The sequence below is a fragment of the Myodes glareolus genome, chromosome 11, assembly GCF_982192425.1.
Source record: "Myodes glareolus chromosome 11, mMyoGla1.1, whole genome shotgun sequence".
Taxonomy (NCBI): Eukaryota; Metazoa; Chordata; class Mammalia; order Rodentia; family Cricetidae; genus Myodes; species Myodes glareolus.
Window position 1 is genome coordinate 41,791,753 of NC_142036.1, and position 19,719 is coordinate 41,811,471.

The following is a 19,719-nucleotide window of genomic DNA, read 5'->3' on the forward strand; positions in this document are numbered from 1 at the left end:
GACCCCTTGGAACTTTTGAGGTTTATTGGTGGAAAAGAGGGAGAGGAGGAGACATCTGCTTTGCTGCGGATTCAATGGGAGTTCTTAGTACCAATCTTGCACCGCAGCTCCCTGAAGCACGGTGTTAAAGACATGGATAAAGCTGTATTTGTGTAGTGGCGTGATTAACCTTGGCTTCAACTTTCCTCAGTGTCTTCTGAAGAGCTGGGGCCCTTTGAAATGGAGGCCTGACGTGTTGTTTTTAAGTCCTTAATACTGGAACCCTGCTGTGCCCCTGGGTGTACATCCTAAGACAAATTCCTTTTTCTGGATTTCTGTGTTGAATGAGGAGTTAGGTTGAGTGAACATGGACATCCCTTGATATTTGGAATCTCTCCAGCTTTCCCAGCTGAGCTCTGCCAGTTGGCTCTGGAGAGAGGCCCAAGCCGTCTTGATGTGATGGGAGACCTTTACCTGACGGAAGTCGCTCTGAGCTGTAGCTCCCAGCCTACCTCTGTGGGCTCCCCTCTCCCACTCTCTGGGCTCTCCTGACTTCCAGGAGCCTTTCATCAGCACCCCCAGTAGGGATCTGTTTCTAGAAGATTTGGATCATCTCTTGAGAGGAATGTGATATACCACACCCTGGTTGAAAATGTCCCCAGGAAGAGCATCCTTAGGATGGAGTGGGTGGGAAGGCAGAGGCTACACTGGCTTTGTAGGGTTCTCAAAAGTATTGTTCACTCCTTCTGGGAACTGCAGGTGTAGGGAGGTGGAAAGAGGCGGGACCTTGGAGGCAGACAGCATTTGGATCTTGTTTCTGCGACATTTAGAGCTGAGTCTGAGTGTCCCTCCATTGAAAGGACAGGGTCCATCTTTGTATGGTTTATAAGGATGGATTGTCATGAACCAGGGTTTGAAAAATGCCCCACTCGGACGAGTGGCCTGTAAAAGTTAGCTTCTGTCTTGGGGAGGAAGTGCGTCTGGGCCACAGAGTGAGAATACCACGGGCTGTTTCCCCAGGGAAAAGCAAGGTGACCTGTTGTGACGCAAAGGCTGCTTCATCTCGAAGCTATTTAGGTTTTTTTTCTTTTTTTAAAGGTGGTCTCACTATGTATCTGTGGCTGGCCTAGAACTCACAGAAATCCCCCTGCCTCTGTGTCCTGAGTACTGGGTACTGGAATTAAAGGTGTGTGCCCCCACACTTGGCTTTATGCAAGCTGTTTTAATTGGGGTCAGAATCAGTGTGTCTGGTGTAAGGAACGGGCAAGAAGATACTTGCATGCTTGCAAATGTTCGAGATCTGCCATGCATGGAGAACGTGGTGAGGAGGAAGTGGCTTCACAAGCTCGGAGAGTATGTACAGGTCCTTGAGCCTTTGTTTTCTGAAAATTTCTCAAATTTATTATTTGCTTTCGAATTTTAGCTCATTCTGATCAAAGAACATATTTTGTATAATTTCAGTCCTTTTAAATTTATTAAGATTTCTTTGATTGTGCTGGGCAGTGGTGGTACACTCAGGGGGCAGAGGCAGGTAGATTTCTGCAAGTTCAAGGCCAGCCTAGTCTACAGAGAGAGTTAAAAGGACAGACAGGGCTGGCTGTTACACAGAGAAACCCTGTCTGGAACCCCCTTCCTTAACCAAAAAAACAAAAAACAAAAACAAAAACAAAACAAAAAAAACCAAAAACAAAAAACTAAAACAACCCCAAAACTTACTTGCTTTCTGACCCGACCTAGTGACTGTGCTCCGAAGAGAGAGTGTATGGTGTTGCAGAGGTGACTTTCAGATAGAATTGCTTTGTCTTATTCCAGCTTTCTTTTTCTTGTTGTTGAGACCAGGTTTAAGGATTCACATCGTTATCCTAGCACTTGAGAAGCTGAGCCAGAAGGATTACATCAAGTTCTAGACCAGTTTGGGCTAGAGTAAAACCTTGTCTCAAAAAAAAAGTGGACTGTTAAAGTCTTTGATGGTATTAGTCGAACTGACTGTTTCCTTCAATTCTGACAGTGTTGGCTTTGTTTCTTTTGTTTTGTTTTTTGTTAGGCGCCTGCATGTTTCTGACTGTGATAGTTTCTTGATGGACCATCATTGTTACCATGACACAATGTTTTGCTTTGTCTCTAACTTTTGTCTAAAGATCAGTTTTGCCTAAACACTGTTCAGCCCTTCCAGTTCTCCTTTGGATACTGTTTGCATGGTGTTTTTTTTTTTTTTTTCGTTCTTTTGTCCTTTATATATTTACTTGGTGTGTTTGTGCGTTTTGTGAATGTATTGTGCTCATGGGTATGCAGGAGTGTGGGGTTTTGTATGTCTGTGTGTGTGTGAGCATTCATGCACGCACGCTTGCTAGATGTATATTAAGGCCAGAGGTCATGGTCAGATGTCCTCCTCAGACGGTCCCCCTTATTTTTGAGCTAGTCTCACTGGACCAGCAAGCCCAGGGATCCTCTGTCTTCTCCTGGGCTTACAGGCGTGTGCTGCTGTGCGTGTGCTGCTGTGCTCGGCTTTGTGTGTGGGTGCTGGGGATCTGAACTCAGGTCCTAACGTTTACACCAAGCATTTTACCGACTGGTCCATCTTTCTGGCCCCTTCTTTTTTTTTTTTAAATATATTTATTTATTTATTTATTATGTATATAATATTCTGTCTGCGTGTATGTCTGCAGGCCAGAAGAGGGCACCAGACCTCATTACAGATGGTTGTGAGCCACCATGTGGTTGCTGGGAATTGAACTCAGGACCTTTGGAAGAGCAGGCAATGCTCTTAACCACTGAGCCATCTCTCCAGCCCCCGTTTCTGGCCCCTTCTTTTCCTTTCCTTTTTCTCCGGGTGGGGTTGAGACAGAGCCTTACAATGTAGCCTTTGATGGCCTGGAACTGGCTCTGCAGACCAGGCTGGCCTCGAACTTATAGGGATCCTCCTGCCTCTACCTGCTGTCTTTTTTCCTTTATTTTCCACGTATTTAAGGCTTGTAGCAAAAAGAGTATCTTGTAAACCATATGTCACTGAATCACCTTTAAGAAATTCTGCCAACCACTGCCTTTTGTTGTTGTTGTTGTTTGTTTTTTTAATTGGAGCATTTTATACATTGACATTTTAAATAGTTGTTGATAAGGTAGGATTTGTGCCCATTTTTGCCATTTCATTTTTATGTCTTGTTCTATACTCTCCCCATTACTACCTTCTTTTGTGTTACATTTGGTTAAGTATTCCATTCCTGGCCTGTAAAACGGAAAAAAAATAAAATAAAAAAGGGGGTTAAATGAGCTGCTGCCCACACCTTACGAGCTCCATAAACATGGGCGCCCGGGTGGACCGTGGGCTCTGTAAGAGTCACAGTCATCCCTAGGGTTTGCTAAGCAAAGTCTGCCCTGGGCTCTTTGGGACCCTTGTGTCTTCTACACAGACTACTACTTTGGCAGTGATGGTCCCTAGGAAATGTCACCACAGGTCCTGACTCGCTGGCTCCAGTACGTGGCACTGTTTGGGCTCTTCATGAAGAATTATGGATTTACCTGTTTTCTCTCTTCCCTCTTTCAGACCCAGGGTGGGTTTGAGAATCACGGCAGGCTACAGACGACTACGGAGCATAACGAGGGGGCAGCTGTATGATTTGGAGTCCGCAGGCTGGTTTCTCACAAGTGGATTCTGGGACGGGCTGCTCTTCAGACCATCCTCTTAGGCCTCAATGGGGAAACAGTGTCTGTCTAAGTAAACAGCGCTTGCATACCTTGGGCACGCAGTTGGTCCTGTCTTGTGGGTCTGATGTTTGTTCCGTGGGTCTTTTTTTGGTTCCTGTGCTTCCCATGCCCTGTCTGAAGTTCTCAAATGTAGGAACCGGGGAATGGAGATTACTGGACCAGATACCTAGTTCCCTGGCAAGCCGCCCATTAGCTTCTCCATCTGCTTCTAAGCCCTTGAAGCACTGTGGAGTAGTCATGGAATGGCAAGATGGATCAGTAGGGGCAACAACGGTGTGCGCTGGAGACAGAGTGTTAGCAGAGCTAACAGTTTAGAGCAAAGGGGCAGCTTTAGCAGAGGTTCAAAGAGGGAACTCCCTGAGGGTCACTGTCCCTTGTGTTCACCCCAGCCCTCCCTCTTCCCTGTATTATACTTGTTATGCGTCTCTGTGTCTGTCTCTGCCCACTTCACTAGACGCTCCACAGGGTAGAAAACCATGCCTTGTCTCCTGTGTCTCCTGAGAGCCTGGCACACAGCCAGTGCCATCGAATGCCTGTTGAATGGATGGAGGGGCCCAGGCAGACCTGCACAGCTGTGGCAGGGTGTGTGCGCTGGGGGAAGAGGCAGGGCAGGCAGTGTTAAGCAAGGCCCCTGTGACTGGCCTCCTTTATATCTTGGCTCAGGGCCGAGGTTGGCACTGGGGCACTCAGGCAACCTCCAGAGAGCCCTGCCCAAGACCTACGGGGGAGTCAGACCTTTCCAGAAGGGAAGGACTAGAGCAGACAGACTGGTGGTGTGACTATCACGGGGCATAGAGTGTTTGAGGGCACAGACTAGAGGCCCCCACCCCAGGTCCAGCCACCTGAGGACGGCTGTCATTCTGTCTCTGGAGTTGAGGGTGTGTGTGCACGTGTGACTGTGAGGCTAGAGGTCAATGTTGGTGTCCTCCACATTCATATCTTGACCTGATTTTTGAGTAAGCTCCTATTGAACTAGGAGCTTGACAATTGACTAGACTGACTGCCCGGTATGTCATAAGAGTCTTCCTGTCTCCAGCTCCCAATGCTGGGATTATGGGCGCCCTGTCAATGACTAGCTTCTGATATGGGCGCTGGGGATCCAAGTGGAGATATTCCTACTTGAATGGCAAACACTTCACGGAACCACCTGCCCAGCCCTGTCTTTTCTTACAGAGTATGTCACTGTCACCCCTTGCTTCTGGTCTTTGTTCTTTGAGGAGAGTTTTATCGACAAGGTGGTGACCCTTGTCTAGTAGGCATGCAGCCAGCCAGTCCCTCGGTGGAGGCTGTGCTGAGTGTGGATGCTTGGTTCTCTGCTCGGCCCCAATAGCCTTTCTCTCTGCATGAGTTTCCTCCCATAAAAGGAAACTGGTCATCCTGGTCCCCGATGGACAGCTTGCTGGTGTTTGTGGGGCAGTGGGAGAGGGAGACAGTTAAGATGGCTGCTTAGGCTGGAGCCCCGTGTCTTATCAGGTCGAGGATTCCCCTCTCACACATAAGAGCAACTCACTGTTGACCTTTTTTTGCTGTCAAAGCTCATACTGTATTCAACTTGAATCTTGGCCAAGTTTTTGAGCCTGGCCAACTTCATAACTGAGACCCTGGGGACTCCCTCCCTAGCCTGTCGACCTAGGTTCTGCATCTCTGAACCGAAGTTTAGTCTGGGGAAAAGGTGACCCAGGGTGTCTGGATGAGGAATGGGTCCGCCACAGCCGTCCCGCCTGCTCTGTTCTCCCTGGTCCCTGTGGCAGGCAGGTCAGCACCTTCTGATCAAAGCCTCTCTACTCACCGTCGTGCAGCCCCTGAGAACAGAGCTTGTGTGCAGTGGTCTGGAGAAATTGGCTCTCCGGCCCGACTGTGAACTCCTTGTTGCCCTGGAGTGGGGAACAAATGGTGGTTTGATGGCTACTTTGTATCTAGAGGGAAGGTTTACCCAAGACCTCACAACTCTGACAGGCCCAAGATGGCATTTCCAGAACACTTACTGCGTTGACTGTAGCCAGAAACCTCAGTTATCTGAGAAAGCCATTCAGAGAGTAAACCAGGCTGGGAGGCCAGCTAGACCATGCTGGACCCCTTGGCATGCACCTTTAATGTTTTAGACAGATCTGGTGTCTTGAGACCCAGTCCAGCCATGTCAGGACATGAGGTAAACAGATCTAAAGGCTTGTGTTCCTGGCCATGGCCCAGGCTGGGGTGAGAAGCCTCAGGGGCAGGCGAGCTGGTACTTTTCCAGGTGACTTGAGTATAGAATGGGGCAGTGAATGATGGTCCAGGAGCAGATGACTCATGGGCCTGCCACTGGAGATGGACATGTGTTCAGCTTTGTTGGAGAGGACATGGGCTCTGTGTGTCTTGTTGGGAGAGCTAACGTGGGCCCTTTAAGTCGCCTCAGCAGCCTGGGAGCTCTGTTATCTATCAGGGAGATGAAACAGGCCTGGGACTAGGCAGGCCCACCTACCTGGCTGTGGCCCCTTTTGCTGGGTAAGTTCTAAAGTGCAAATCTTGGGAGCAGTCTTGAATGAACACCCCACTAGGCAGGTCCAGATTGAGTGTCAAGGCCCAGGGGTCTGCACCAGAGATGAGGAGGAACCAGGCAAATAGGTGTGTGGTGGAGTCAGGCGATGTGATGAGCTCGCTGCGTGGTCCCTCTCCCGGCCTCAGGGTTAGAGAGCTTCCCAGAGGAAGCAGTGGCTAAAGGGTCGTGGTCAGTGTGAAGGGTGGAAATGCAGGGATGCAGCCTCGCACAATGGGAAAGCCGGTTGATGAGACCTGACCGTATCCTTCATGCATGAAGTGCTATGAGAGCCGGCAGGAGCCAGAGTCTGGGGACTTTTTGGGCAGGGTAGGTAGTTCAGACTTTGCCCCAAGGCAACCGTCTTCAGCTCTCAGAAATAAGACTTGCGTGGAGGTTAGGGTCTTGTAGTACCCTGTTGATGTTTTACTCTTGGGTGGGAGACCCCAAGCCATATTCCCTTGCTTTCTTGAGCTGGGCTTGTAGGACTGGGGGTGGCAGTGCATATTCATAATGTCAGTACTCAGGTGGCCAAGGTAAGAAGGTCTAGAGTTCAAAGCTAGCCTGTGCTTCGTAGTGAGACGGCCTCAATCAAAACAAACAAATCATTTGGAGTAGGAACTTTCAGCTCTCTAAGGGCTAGGAGAGCTTTCTAGCTGGTTCTTGCCTTCATTTCAGAGTTGACCCCTGTGACCCTGGACCAAGCTGGGCTCTTCGTCCCTGGTCTCTGTGACTTACGGCAGTCTTGTGTCTCAGATGAACAAATCGAATGGCCCAGGTGGCTGATGAGTAGCCCAGTCCCCTCTCAGTGGCCACTTTTCCCCTGCCCTGAAGGTCCCAGTAGATTCTCCTAGATGAAGCACTGCTTTAGAGTATAGTGACCATTAGCACCGAAAGCACCCCAAGGGCTTCCAGAACTTTCTCATGTGTCTGAAACCCACACATGGGTTCAGCACAGTTTCTTTTTCTTGGCGCACGCCCCCCCCCCCCCCCATTCTGCAGAGACAGTGCTTTTTACCATAGAGCTCTCTGAGAGCCTCACTGGGCCCAGGCCACTGACAATGCTTTGTGTGCAGCGTAGGCAGACCTGCGGCTCTCTGGTCAGAGATTGGTTGCAGCAGAGAGGCTTCTAGAGGAAGGGACCGCGGAAGGGAACATGACGGTCGCATAGACTGACAAAGTGGTTGCTGTGTCTGGGCCCCTTGGTGGCTGCGGGTTTCCTCCTGCTGTGTTCTCGCAACCGTTGTCAGAGGCCCTGCAGCTGGTCCCAGGGGTGACCTGCCAGCAGGGGTTCCTCCTCACACCTTCATCTTGAACCTTGGGGATTTGGCCCATTGACTGGCAGCCCTTGGAGGAGGTGGCTTCCTTCTTCCTCACTGTGAGGAAGGTCAGGCTGACCGACACCTGAAGGGCTGAGGAGATGGAGGGCGTGACAGGAAAAACAGAGGAAGTGGCTCAGGCCTGTTAGAGTTGTGAGGGTGGGAGGTGCCTGGGTACTCTGGGAGGTGAAAGCCCCACAACAACAACCAAGACTGAGGTGCTTGTGTGAGAGAGCCTAGGCATAGGGTGGGCCAGTGTAGCCAGTACAGGCGTCATGACTCCAGCAGGTGGGCCTTAGACCTGCTGTCTCTCTGTGGTGAGGCCCCTCCCCTGCTTCTCTTAAGATTGAGGGTCTCAGCTGGCCGGTGATGGTGCATGCCTTTAATCACAGCACTTAGGAGGCAGAGGCAGGCAGATCTCAGTGAGTTTGAGGCCAGCTCGCTCTACAAAGCGAGTTCTAGGACAGCCAGGACTGTGACACAGAGAAACTCTGTCTCAAAAAACAAACAAGCCAAACAAGCCAACAAACAAAAAGATTGAGGATCTCAGTTATGTTTGAGGAGAGTCTAAGAGGGGTTACTGCCGTAGCTCAAATAGGAATAGGCGAGCACTGCCCAGAGCTAGTGAAGAAGCTGTCTGTATCCAGCAAGCCCTTGCCCTGGGCCCAAGGAAAGGTGAACATATGGGGCCTAAGATCAGAGGGGTGTGTGTTGAGGACTTCATCTTGAGTCTGACATGCCTGGCTTCAAGTCCTGGTGATGTAATCATGTGTGACCATAGGCAAATTACCTTTTTCCTGTAAGCCTTACCAGCTTACCTACAAAATGGGGGTTAAAATATCCATGCTTGATAACAGGAATTTTAAAAAATACAAAGTACTTTGGGCCCTCCTGGCACAGGTAGACCACATTATTTCTGTTTGGGCTACTTAGAGTTTGACTGCCTAGGTGGCCCTTCCCACTTCCCCATAGGTCCCTCTTCTCTTAGGCCTATGTCTGTGGCTCTCTTGCAGGGCAGAAAGGACCTTGCGGTAAAGATCTCTGCAACAAGAAGCTTATGGGGTGATTCTGTCTTTCCCCAAACCAACCCCTCCCGTCGTTTGTCCCTGTCTCTCCTGTTGTGGTATGCCGAACGGTGGGTTCTGCCTAGTGTGAAGGGTAGGAAGCAGGACAGAGCTGGTCTCACCTTCTGACTTATATCTCCCCTGCTACCCCACAGACCCATGAGCAAGAGCAACCAAACCCTGGAGCTCCCTCCACCTCACCCCTTCAAACCCTGCGCCAGGCACTGAATAGCCATTCCCCTGCCTAGGCCCCCCTCTGCACATGCACCCATGCCTGCCTGCCACGTGGACCTCCCCCTTTCCAGGCCCCCAAAGCCTGGCTCCCACAAATGAATGTGAGCCTCCCTGAGCTTGCAGCCCCCTCCGGGCACGTGGCCTGTTGGGCTGCCCTCTGACCTGTCTGTCTCCTCTGTTTCTCCCCCTCTCTCACATAGTCGTCTTTCTTCCTCTGTCTTGCTGCAGACACACATTGTGTTTAGTTTGCCAGACTTGGGTCTCCCTCAGAGAGGTGGAACTCCTCAGTCCTACCCTTCAGCTTCGTGGAGGCCCCAGAGGGGGATTGTCCCTCTCTGGCTGGCATTTGGTTCTCTGCTCAAGAAAGGGGTTTTAAAAGCAATAGATAGTTTTCTTCAAAAAGCTTGTTACTCTGGCCCTCAGCTCTGAGTTCTTGTCCAAATTCTCCCCTTCCTCCTGGGTCTGGGGTGCCTCAGAGCCCTCTCTGTCCCTCCTTCCCTGAAATTTATAGCAAATGAAAACAAAAGAGGCGTCCAGGCTAGGGGCTCGCACTGTCTTCGGGGCCCCGGAGCCGAGGAAGGAAATGGAGGAGGAAGTTACTCCCCTTCTGGGTGCTGGGTGAAAGTGAAAGAGCAGGAGGGGGGCCTCCAGTGAGTCAGGCGACCGAGCTGGCTGGCAGGCCAGTCCGGGAGCCGGGGCTGCTGCGGAAACGTGCAGAGCAGCGATAGCGCCGTTTGTCTGGGAGGGGAGCCGTAGGTGTAGGCAGGGCTTCTTGTGGGCAGGGCTTGTGACGCCCGGTCTGTTCCCTGCTGGTTTTCTGGGAACTGCCCCACCTGCTAACGTGGTGTCTGTTGCTTTCAGAGTTTACCGGGATCTGCAGATTCGCCTTTGCCTGCCTCTAGCCTTCCTGAGAGACTCAAGGCCAGAGCCTTGGGAAAGAGGTGGGCTGCTCCCACCAATTTCCCAGGGAGAAAACAAACAAACAAATTAAAGAAACACAATTTTATCTGAAGAAAGAACAAAAACTTAACTATCTAGCAAGCTGCTATGCATGTTGTGAAATACAGGCCTGGATTCTGTTCTGTAGCAATGTCCATATAACAGTCGTCTTAAAACATCAAGTTAGAGGAGTTTGGGGAGTCTGGTCTGGCTTATGTGTACAACATGTGCTTAACATATATGAAGCCCCCATCCCAGCAACCCCATCCCTAAAATTATGGTAAAGCAGGAAAGCTGAGCACTTTACATCACGGGACATGTTGGGGCCTAAGTTCTAGAACTCTGCACCCTTTCTCTTTGAGTTCGATTCAGCTTTAGCCAGCCGCTCTTGAACAGTGGAGGGGAAGGAGGTGGCAGCCGCCCTGCAGCTGCTGCTGACCAGCCACTAGACTAAATTGGGCCCCCAGCCAGCCAGGGTTGCAAAACAGGTTCTGTGCTAGTTTGAGAAAGACTCTGGCAGCCAGAGCCCCACCCTGCAGCTCTTCCCAGGGGTGGGGCCTCACCTACATGCCTCAGCATAAAAGGCTGCAGGCCTAACTCTGTCTGGGTCCTAGGCTTTGCAAGAGCCTGGTGTAGCTACAAAGGATGGGTGGCCATACTGGGAATAAATAGTCCCTGTCCCCTAACGTCCTTTGTCTTCCAGTGGAGTGGTGGCGGTGGCGGTGGCCTGTGGGTCAGGGGCTTTTGTGTAGACAGATGTGTAAGGAGGACCAGACCCGGCCTGCCCAGTGCCGGAACCAACTTTAATAGGACAAGGGTCTTCACCTGTCCTCTGTTTTCCCTTTTCTCGGTTTGCCTTGGGGCTTAGACTGCAGGGCAGCTCCACTTGGCCCCTCAGCATGAGTCTTTTTACAGAGCACAAATTACACACTCAAGTGCCGCACACCTGGAGTCTAGCCAGAGGTGGTGGGACAGGGGAGAGTGACAGTGACAGAGGCTGCTGTTCCTGCTGCCTTCCCGCAGTGTCCCCCTGGTTCCTGGCCCCCGTGTGACCTGAGGCAGGGGGACACTGCTGCTGATCCCCAGGGATCCTGTGGCTAATGGCTCTCACCCCTTCTTCCTCCTCAGGCTCCAGGATCTGGTGCAGCAACATGATTGGGGACATGTAGGCGAGCCCAAGAACCGCTCCAGAAGAGGAAGGACCTGCGGACATTACTTGGCTCCTGTGTTTTCCTCTGCCCCTCTTCTGCCCTCACTGGCTACCGGCCTGGGACTGTGGCCAGTCTTCCAGCAGGACCTTCTCCCAAGGGATGGGCAGCTGCTGAAGGACGTCTCTGCCAGGGCTTAGTTGGCCACACCATGAACCTCCAGGCCCAGCCCAAGGCTCAGAATAAGCGCAAGCGTTGCCCTTTTGGGGACCAGGACCCAGCTTCCAAGGAACAGCCACCACCGCTGAAGGCTCCACCACCGTCCCTCAGAGCGAAGGAGGAACAGTACGAGGCCCACGAAGGCCCAGCAGGGGTTGCCTCCACCACCCAGCCTGTGGAGCTGTCTCCTTCCAACAACCTGGCTCTGCTGAACTCTGTGGTATATGGGTCTGAGCGAACCACAGCAGCCATGTTGTCCCAGCAAGCTCAAGTAGGCTCAGTGAAGTGGCCCAACTCTGTGATGGCTCCGGGGCGGGGCCTGGAGCGCTCAGGAGGTGGAGGCATTAGTGACAGTGGCTGGCAGCAACAACCTGGCCAGCCTCCACCCCATGCTGCGTGGAACCACCTGTCCCTCTACAGTGGGCCCAAAGGGAGCCCTCATCCAGGCGTAGGGGTCTCCCCCTACTATAACCACCCCGAGGCACTGAAGGGGAACAAACCTGGGGGTCCACAGCTGGATCACTATGGAAATGCAGTGCAGCCCATGGTGCCCCAGAAGATGCAGCTGGACGTGGGGAGGCCCCAGGCACCCTTGAACTCTTTCCATGCAGCCAAGAAACCCCCAAACCAGACACTGCCCTTGCAACCCTTTCAACTGGCTTTTGGCCACCAGATGAACCGCCAGGTCTTCCGACAGGGCCCGCAGCCCTCTAACCCCACCTCCTTCCCGCCTCAGAAGCAGCAACAGCAGCAGCAGCCGGCAGCCCTGCCCCAGATGCAGCTATTTGAGAACTATTACTCCATGCATCAGCCGCCTTCCCAGCAACCCCAGGACTTTGGCCTGGCACCGGGTGGGCCACTGGGACAGACCCACCTGGCTCATCACAGCATGGCCCCCTACCCCTTTCCTCACAATCCAGATATGAACCCTGAACTACGCAAGGCCCTCCTGCAGGACTCCGCCCCACAGCCTGTGCTACCTCAGCCCCAGATGGCCTTCCCACGGCGCTCCCGCCGTCTCTCCAAGGAGGGGATTCTGCCTTCCAACTCCCTTGATGGAGCTGGCACCCAACCTGGGCAGGAGCCCACAGGCAATCTGTTTCTTCATCACTGGCCTCTTCAGCAGCCACCACCGGGCTCCCTGGGGCAGCCCCATTCTGAAGCCCTGGGATTCTCATTAGAACTAAGGGAGTCTCAGATGCTGGCTGATGGGGAGAGACTGGCACCCAACGGTCGGGAGCGGGAGGCTCCTCCCATGGGTAATGAGGAGGTCATGAGGGCAGGGGGCCTAGGAGACTGTGGACAGATGATGCGAGGTGGGGTGATCCAGAGCACAAGACGGAGGCGCAGGGCGTCCCAGGAGGCTAATTTGCTGACACTGGCCCAGAAGGCGGTGGAGCTGGCCTCACTGCAGGTGAGAATGAGAGCTGCACCTGGCATCGGGCAGGGTGTGGGGTGGAGTGGGCAATAAACGATACTAGACTTATTGGGCAGTTTTTTCAGCTATTCAAAGGAAGCGAACGTTCTGCATTCAGAAAACCTCTGCAGGGAACACCCGTACCTGCAGGGATGCTGAACTTTCTACACAGGGAGGTTGATGGACAGGAAAGTCCTTATTGGCTTCTTCACATGAAACGTGAGGATTGGGAGTAGGGGGTGCCGAGAGCCAGTATCCTAAGTTTCAAGGATGTGCAGGTGGTTACAGAGATGATGCATGTCCAAATCATTAAGTGGGACCTAAAGTAGGTTTGTTTGGTTGTCTATAAATCACATTGCAGTAAAAGTCATTTTTTTAAAGGGAGGAAAACCAAACAGAATTCGAGCACTTGTGTTACCTTGGGGTTTCGGTTTTAATTTTATACTTGCTCAGCTGTAACGTCTCATCAAACACAACAGCAAGGGTAGATCTCCTGTCCCAGGTTCCTGTAAAGAAGTTGAGCCAGCTGGGAACTCGCAGGGCTGTGTAGTCTGCATAGACACCTTGTATTTGACCAGTATTTACTCTTTTCTTCCTTCGAAGTTGCAGCTAATATTGCCTTTAGGTCCAGGTAGACACACAGGGGGCTGCAGAGTTTTAGGGTCTTCCCTCCAGTCAGATAGCCGTGAGGAAAGAGCTCCAGAGACCTCCCTTCAGCTTGCCACAGCAAGGCCCTTTCTTGTGTGTCACACCCTGTACCCTGGATGCTAAGCAACTGAAGCTATTTGTGGGCTGAAATGACCCCTTGGATTCACCTGCTTCAGGCCAGGGTGGCACAGCCAGGCAGAAGGGGACTGTGGAGAGTATCCGAAATGTCGAGGAAGAGGGGTGGTCCAGGAAGGCCAGGTTGTCAAAGACAGGAGAGTGGGTGGTAGTGTTGCTGAATTGAATGGGCATGGGAGTCCTAGATCAACAAATGGGGGCTCATCTTCTGAACCTCACTGCCTCCCGCTAATCTAATCTCCCTCTTCTTCAGGATACCAATGGCTCTGAGGAGAAGCGGAAAAGTGTGCTGGCCTCTACTGCCAAGTGTGGGGTGGAGTTTTCTGAGCCTGCCTTAGCTGCCAAGCGAGCTCGAGAGGAGAGTGGGATGGTGCCCCTCATCATCCCGGTGTCTGTCCCTGTGCGGACGGTGGGTCCAGCTGAGGTGGCCCAAGTGGGAAGTGATGAGGATGGGAAGGGTCTTGAACAGTACCCCCCTGAGCACAAGCCATCGGTCATCGTTACCCGCAGGCGGTCCACCCGAGTTCCCGGGACAGATGCTCCAGCTCAGGTATGAGGCTGTTCGCCAAAATCCTCCCCAATGCCCGGAGCTTCTAGCGACAAAGACTCCAAGGAAAGCAGTAGATGCTTCGAGTATCCAGGGAGATACTATTTTCTTTCTTCATTTTATCTCTGTTTACCACATGCATGCAATGTCCAGGAGACAGCGTCAGATCCCCTGGGACTGTAGTTGTGGACAGTAGGAGCCAGCATGTGGGTACCTGGAATGGAATGCTGGTCCTCTGGAAGAGCATCCAGGGCTCTTACCTACAAATCCATCTTTCCAGTTGTCAGGGAATACTATTTTTATTTTTCAAATCAATCTGTACTAAGGAACATAAAGGGCATGAGACCGTTTCATACCTGAAAGTGTGGTCACTGCAGAGAATCTAGGATGTGAATCTTTTTCTTGTTGATGGCTCCTAGTGAAGGCCCTGAGCTCGCTCCTGAGGTGCAGAGGTGTTTGCTTGTTCTGTTCAGTTCTGAGCTAAGCACCTTGGAACCTCCCACTAAGACTGCAGTCTTATTTTGTCTTTTGCTTCTGTCCTTGTGTGTTTTGATAGGCTGTTCTGGGTGTGTACATGTTCAGACCTGGATGAGAGTGTGAGAAGTTTCTCTTCATCTTTCGCATCGTTTGGTGTTTAGCATGTCTTTGATGAGCGTTGGCCACACATATCCTTCTTTCCTTCCGCTTTCATCTTCTCTGTGTCCTTCAGGAATATTTTCAAGTCGTATACAATCGCGGTTTGCCATTTTCTAGCCTAACAACCTTTGTCTTTTAATAAGAACATCAATACAATTTTCATTCTTCTGTTCACTTACTAATAAAAGTTGTATGCATGGTCTGCAATATGATGCTTTGTATGTGTGTGTGTATGTAGTCAATATGTGTGTGTATGTATGTATGTATGTAGTAGACCTGCTAAACCAAGCTAATTAGCATAATCACTACCTAACATCCTTATTTTTTTGTGGTGGGAACATGTAGGATCTGGTCTCTTAGCAGTATTTCTAAGAGAAATATGGTTCGTGTGAAAGCCATTGTGGTACAGTAGGCCTCTGAAACTGTTTCCTTTGCTCAGCTTCCCAGGCCGCACTCCTGCTCTAGTCCTTGACAGCAGCCATTCTACGGTCTGCATGGAGCTCTAGTTTTCTAGACTCCACTGATAGAATCTCTACTTAATGTAATTACTGAGATTCCGTGGTTGAACTCTATCACCCGCTGTTAACGCTCTGTTTACATCATCCTGTCTTTGCTGTGATCTGCTCCCCCCCACCATGCTTTATTAAATTGACTGGGGTGGTTGCTCCTATCTCCCCTTTGTTAACTACGTATAATTATTTCTCTTTTAGTGGTTACTTTAGTAGGCTTCTTATTTGGATTTCTGCATAGTGACCCAGCCACAGCTTCTTTTAACAAAGCAGGCTAGCTCAGGAGCGCTTTGTACCAGCTCCCAGCACAGAGCTGCTCCTGATACTTCTGCTGCCTTTCCTTCCCCATTTGCTTGTTTATATGTGAATGGGTGTGCTGCCTGTAAGTAATGTAAAGTGTATGGGCCTGATGCTCATGGAAGCCAGAAGAGGGTGTCAGGTCCCCTTGGGACTGGAGTTACAGTTAATTGTGGGTGCTGGGAATTGAATCCGGGTCTCTGGAAGAGCAGCCAGTTCTCTTTCTTAACTGCTGAGCCATTTCTCCAGACCCTTAATTTTGCTTTTATCTTTCTATTATCTTAGCACTGAGTATCTTGAAAATAGATAACTAACTCAGTGCTTGTGTGTTAGAGCGTGTACATGTGCACATGTGTACGAATGTGCATGCTTGCATGTGTGCACTATGATGGCCAGAGGGCTGTCTTTCCCAATTTTCACCGTAGTTTTTGAGATGGGGGTCTCCTACTGAACCTGGACCTTGATGCTTCAGGTGAACTGGCCGCTAGCAGGCCCCAGTGGTCCTCCTGTCTCCCCCTTCCAAGTCTGGGGATTACAGATGTTTGCCATTACATCTGGCTTTTTTATGTGGGTTCTGGGGATCCAAACTCAGGTCCTCATGTTTGAGTGTCAAGCACTTTCCTTGCTGAACCATCTCCCGAGCCCTCCTGCATTTATTTTTCTATGAAATCTTTTTTCCTTCAGTATTGCTCAGTTAACATCTCCCCACCTTGGACGTCATTCTTTTTGATTCCACACCCACTCCAGATCTTGGGTCTTTAATTCTTTGTCAAGCTGTTTGTTCTGACATCTTCAGGAATGTCTTTTCTACTCAGTTCAGATTTCCTGTCTGTTTGGTTGGAGAGCTAGCCTGCATGCCTGCATGCCTGCACACCTGTTCTCCATAATAGGAAAAAGAGGCAGGGCCTTCAGGATTATTGTGAGGTAATTATTTCAAGCCTATCACCTCTCTAAGGTCTTGTTCTGTGGTTGGGGGAACGTTTGCGTTAGAGACTGGAAGTTGAGGCCTGGCAGCTTGTGTCGAGAGTGGATAAGAAGGAACAACTACCTAGTCAACACCTCTGCTTCATATGTGAGGAAACAGGTCCAGAAAAGTCCAGAGACTGTATTAGTCTGCTTTCCGTCACTAACCAAACACCCAAGGCAGGCTCACATAATGAAGAGTTTTAGTTTGGGTTGTTGATCCAGAGCTACAAAGTCCAGGGGCCTTTTCTGGTGATAATCATCTTGCAGGCAGAGTTTCAAGATAATTGCAGAGCCCCACAGAGAAAAAGATAGGGAACACATGTGTCTGTCTCTGGTCTCTGACTGCATTCTTCTGAGGCCACCCAGGATTCAACAGTGGTGGCTCCACTGTAATGACCTTATCTAAACCTAATCAATCACCTCCCTGCCTCTAAATATCATCTAGATTTCAATTTCCACCTGCTTAATACTGTTGATATCAGGCTTTGAGAATTAAATCCCCATATGCGTGTGTTCTTGGGGTGCTAATTACTCTAACCTTAGCACTGGTGAGTTGGTACAGCCTAGTGGTAGGGCACTTGCTTAACATGTGCAGGCTCCAGGTTCCAGTGTTAGAGGCTGGAAATTGAGGCCTGGCAGCTTGTCTTGAGAGGTAGGTAGGAAGGAGCCTGCGCACTTCTGCAAGCCTGAACACTGACCTAAGATCATACAACCAGGTGATGGCAGAGCTGACCCAGGATTGCATCTTCTGGGTTTCTGCCTGTGAGGGTTTCTGTTACACCATTGGGCTCCAAGGTTACCGTGAGATACTGCGGGGTAGTCAGCCCAAGGCTGTCTGCTTTCTGGGGTCTCATTCTGTGTTTATATTTATTATGTTTATATTTATTATGTTTCATTGTAATATTGACATTTCCAATCATGCATAAAAACAGAGAGGGGTCCAGTGAATGAATGCTTAATCATGACCCAGTTTTCACAGTTATATCAAAACACAGCCGGTCTTATTTCAGCTGTACTTTCATGACCCTCAATTATTTTGAGGCACATTCCACACATCGTATCATTTTATCCACAAATATTTTTAGGTTATATCTGAATTCATACATACAGTCTGTTTTCCTTCCTTCCCTCCTTCCGTCCTCCCCTGTCACCTTCCTTCCTTTCTTTTTAAAATAGTCTCAATTTAAAAGTCAGAAATATTCATAACAATTTAAGTCTCTTCCCTACAAATAGTTGAACTGGTTTTGCCTAGCACCTCAGGGAGGCATTTAGCTCCTGTTCTAATCAGTTTTCTGCTGCTGTAGTAAACACCCAGATCAAAAGGAACTTGAGGAGGAAAGAGTTTGTCTCATCAGAGTTTACAGTCCTATGTGAAGGGAAGCCAGGACAGAACTCAAGGCGGTGCCTGGAGGCTGGAGCTGGTGCAGACAGAGATCGTGGAGGGTGCTGCTTACGGGCTTGCTCCCTCTGCCTTGCTCAGCCTGCTTTCTTAAAGAACCCAGGACCACCCCATAGTGATGTTTTATTTATGTTTTAATAAATAAAGCTTGCCTGATGATCAGAAGGGCAAAACTAAGCCACTAGAGGTCAGGCAGTGGTGGCACACATCTTTAATCCCAGGATTTGGGAGACAGTGGCAGATGGATTCCCTGTGAGTTCAACGTCAACCTGGGCTACACAAGATCAATGCAGAAACAAATCCAAGTGCTGGTGGCTCACATTTTCACTCGTAGTCCTAGGAAGTCATACACCCTTAATCCCAGCACTAGAGGGAATATAAAATGGGAGGAGAGAAAGGCTCTGACTGCTTAGTCTGCAATCACCCAACCTTGGTAGAGGTAAGACTTCTCTAGTGACTTGGCTGCTTTGCTTTTCTGGTTTTCAGGTTGAACCCCAATGTCTGACTCTGGGTTTTTATTATTCGTGCTACACTGCCTGTCCAGGAGTGGATTGACCACAGTAACATCAATTAACAGATGCCCAATCCAGCGGAGACAGTTCCTAAGCTGAGATTCTCTCTTTCTAGATATGTTTGGTTTGTGTCAAGTTGACAACTAGCGTAGCTCCACTGTGGGTTTTTCTTTTCTTTTCCTGTGTAGTTAGACTGTTGCCCTAAAGGCAGAAGAATGAATGGTCTTAGTTCATCCTAATTAGTAGAAGGGAGACGAAGGCACACAGGACAGAGTAAAGGTCATGCCAGGGCCTCAGAAGTAGAGAGCCCCCTTGGCTGGATCCTTGAAGCAGGGAGGGCCTGTTCTCTCTCAGACAGCATGTCCAGCTTGGTTTACTGTGTGCCCAGAGATAGCTTAGGAGCTCTTTACCCATGACAGCTGTTTGTTTCCCTTTTGAGAGGATTAGGCTATTTCTTCATGGCCCTGCTTTCTATTCTGTATAGAAGCCCATAAAACACATTTCATTTGTATTTTAGTAAATAAAGCTTTCCTGAAGATCAAAGAGTAAAACAGCCCCACTGGTCAGCCTTACAGACCAGGCAGTGGTGACACGCACCTTTAATCCCAGTGGCCATGCTAGTTTGTCATAGAAACTGGGAGGTAGTGGTGCACACCTTTAATCCCAGCCCCAGAGAGGAATATAAGACAGGAGGAATCTCAGTCAGTCTCATTCTGAGATTCCTGGAGGTAGGATCGCTGTTTCAGATTGAGGTCGAGGTAAGAGCCAGTGGCTGACTGTTTTGCTTTTCTGACCCAATATCTGTCTCTGGGCTTTTTATTAATCATGCTACAGGCGTACCACATAGACGAAGTGTGAGCTAGGAAGACCAGCCCCTGACAACATGGGTGGGCTCTCCACTGACAGTAGCAGACCTAATACCAGTTAACGTTCTGCAGGATCAGACTCCTGTTGCATCCTGTGGGTTCCTTCCCAGCTCAGGTTCTGGCACACAGTGCAGGCTTCCATCCCATGCAGAGCCTGGACCTTCGTTAGAGCAGGAATGTTGCTACAGCTGCAGAGGATCGATTTCCACAGATTAGCTCACAGTTCTCTACAGGCAGAGCCATCCTTGTTCTGCCGCCCTCTCCAGGCTGAGGGTCTGAATGTCAGATTAGAGGGAGAAATGCTGTGAGTGGGAGGTTGTGCTCGGTGTAGGGTGCTTGCCTAGCACACACGAGGCCCTGGATTTGCTCTCCAGTACCACAAAAGCAAGCAGTCTTGTTCATTTCCACATACTAGCTTATTGGATCTTCACCGCTGCTAGATCTGGTAGTGTCTCCTCCTTTTCCGCATTCACAGGAGGAGGTGGGTTGGCATAATGGCTCAGCGGCTAAGAGCACTTGCTGCTCTTCCACAGACAGGAGATCGGTTTCTGGCACTACTGGGGCAACTCGGAACCACCTGTACCTCCAGCTCCAGGGGCTCCTAGTCCCTCACGAACTCCTTGGGTACCCACACACATATGGCAGACACTCACACAGATGTATGTGTA

The 19,719-nt window shown here is 50.2% G+C and overlaps 1 protein-coding gene across 4 annotated transcripts in view; it reads left to right on the forward strand.

Annotated features, from left to right (window-relative positions):
- The window catches only part of Mideas (mitotic deacetylase associated SANT domain protein), a 67,429-nt gene that overhangs the window by 35,045 nt on the left and 12,665 nt on the right, over positions 1–19,719 (forward strand). For all 4 annotated transcript variants that reach the window (XM_048449137.3, XM_085697389.2, XM_048449136.3 and 1 more), the window contains exons 2-3: positions 10,881–12,533; positions 13,573–13,869. In XM_048449137.3, coding sequence (XP_048305094.3) covers positions 11,112–12,533; positions 13,573–13,869 — 1,719 coding nt within the window. In that variant the 5' untranslated portion in view covers positions 10,881–11,111. The remainder of the gene's footprint in view (positions 1–10,880; positions 12,534–13,572; positions 13,870–19,719) is intronic.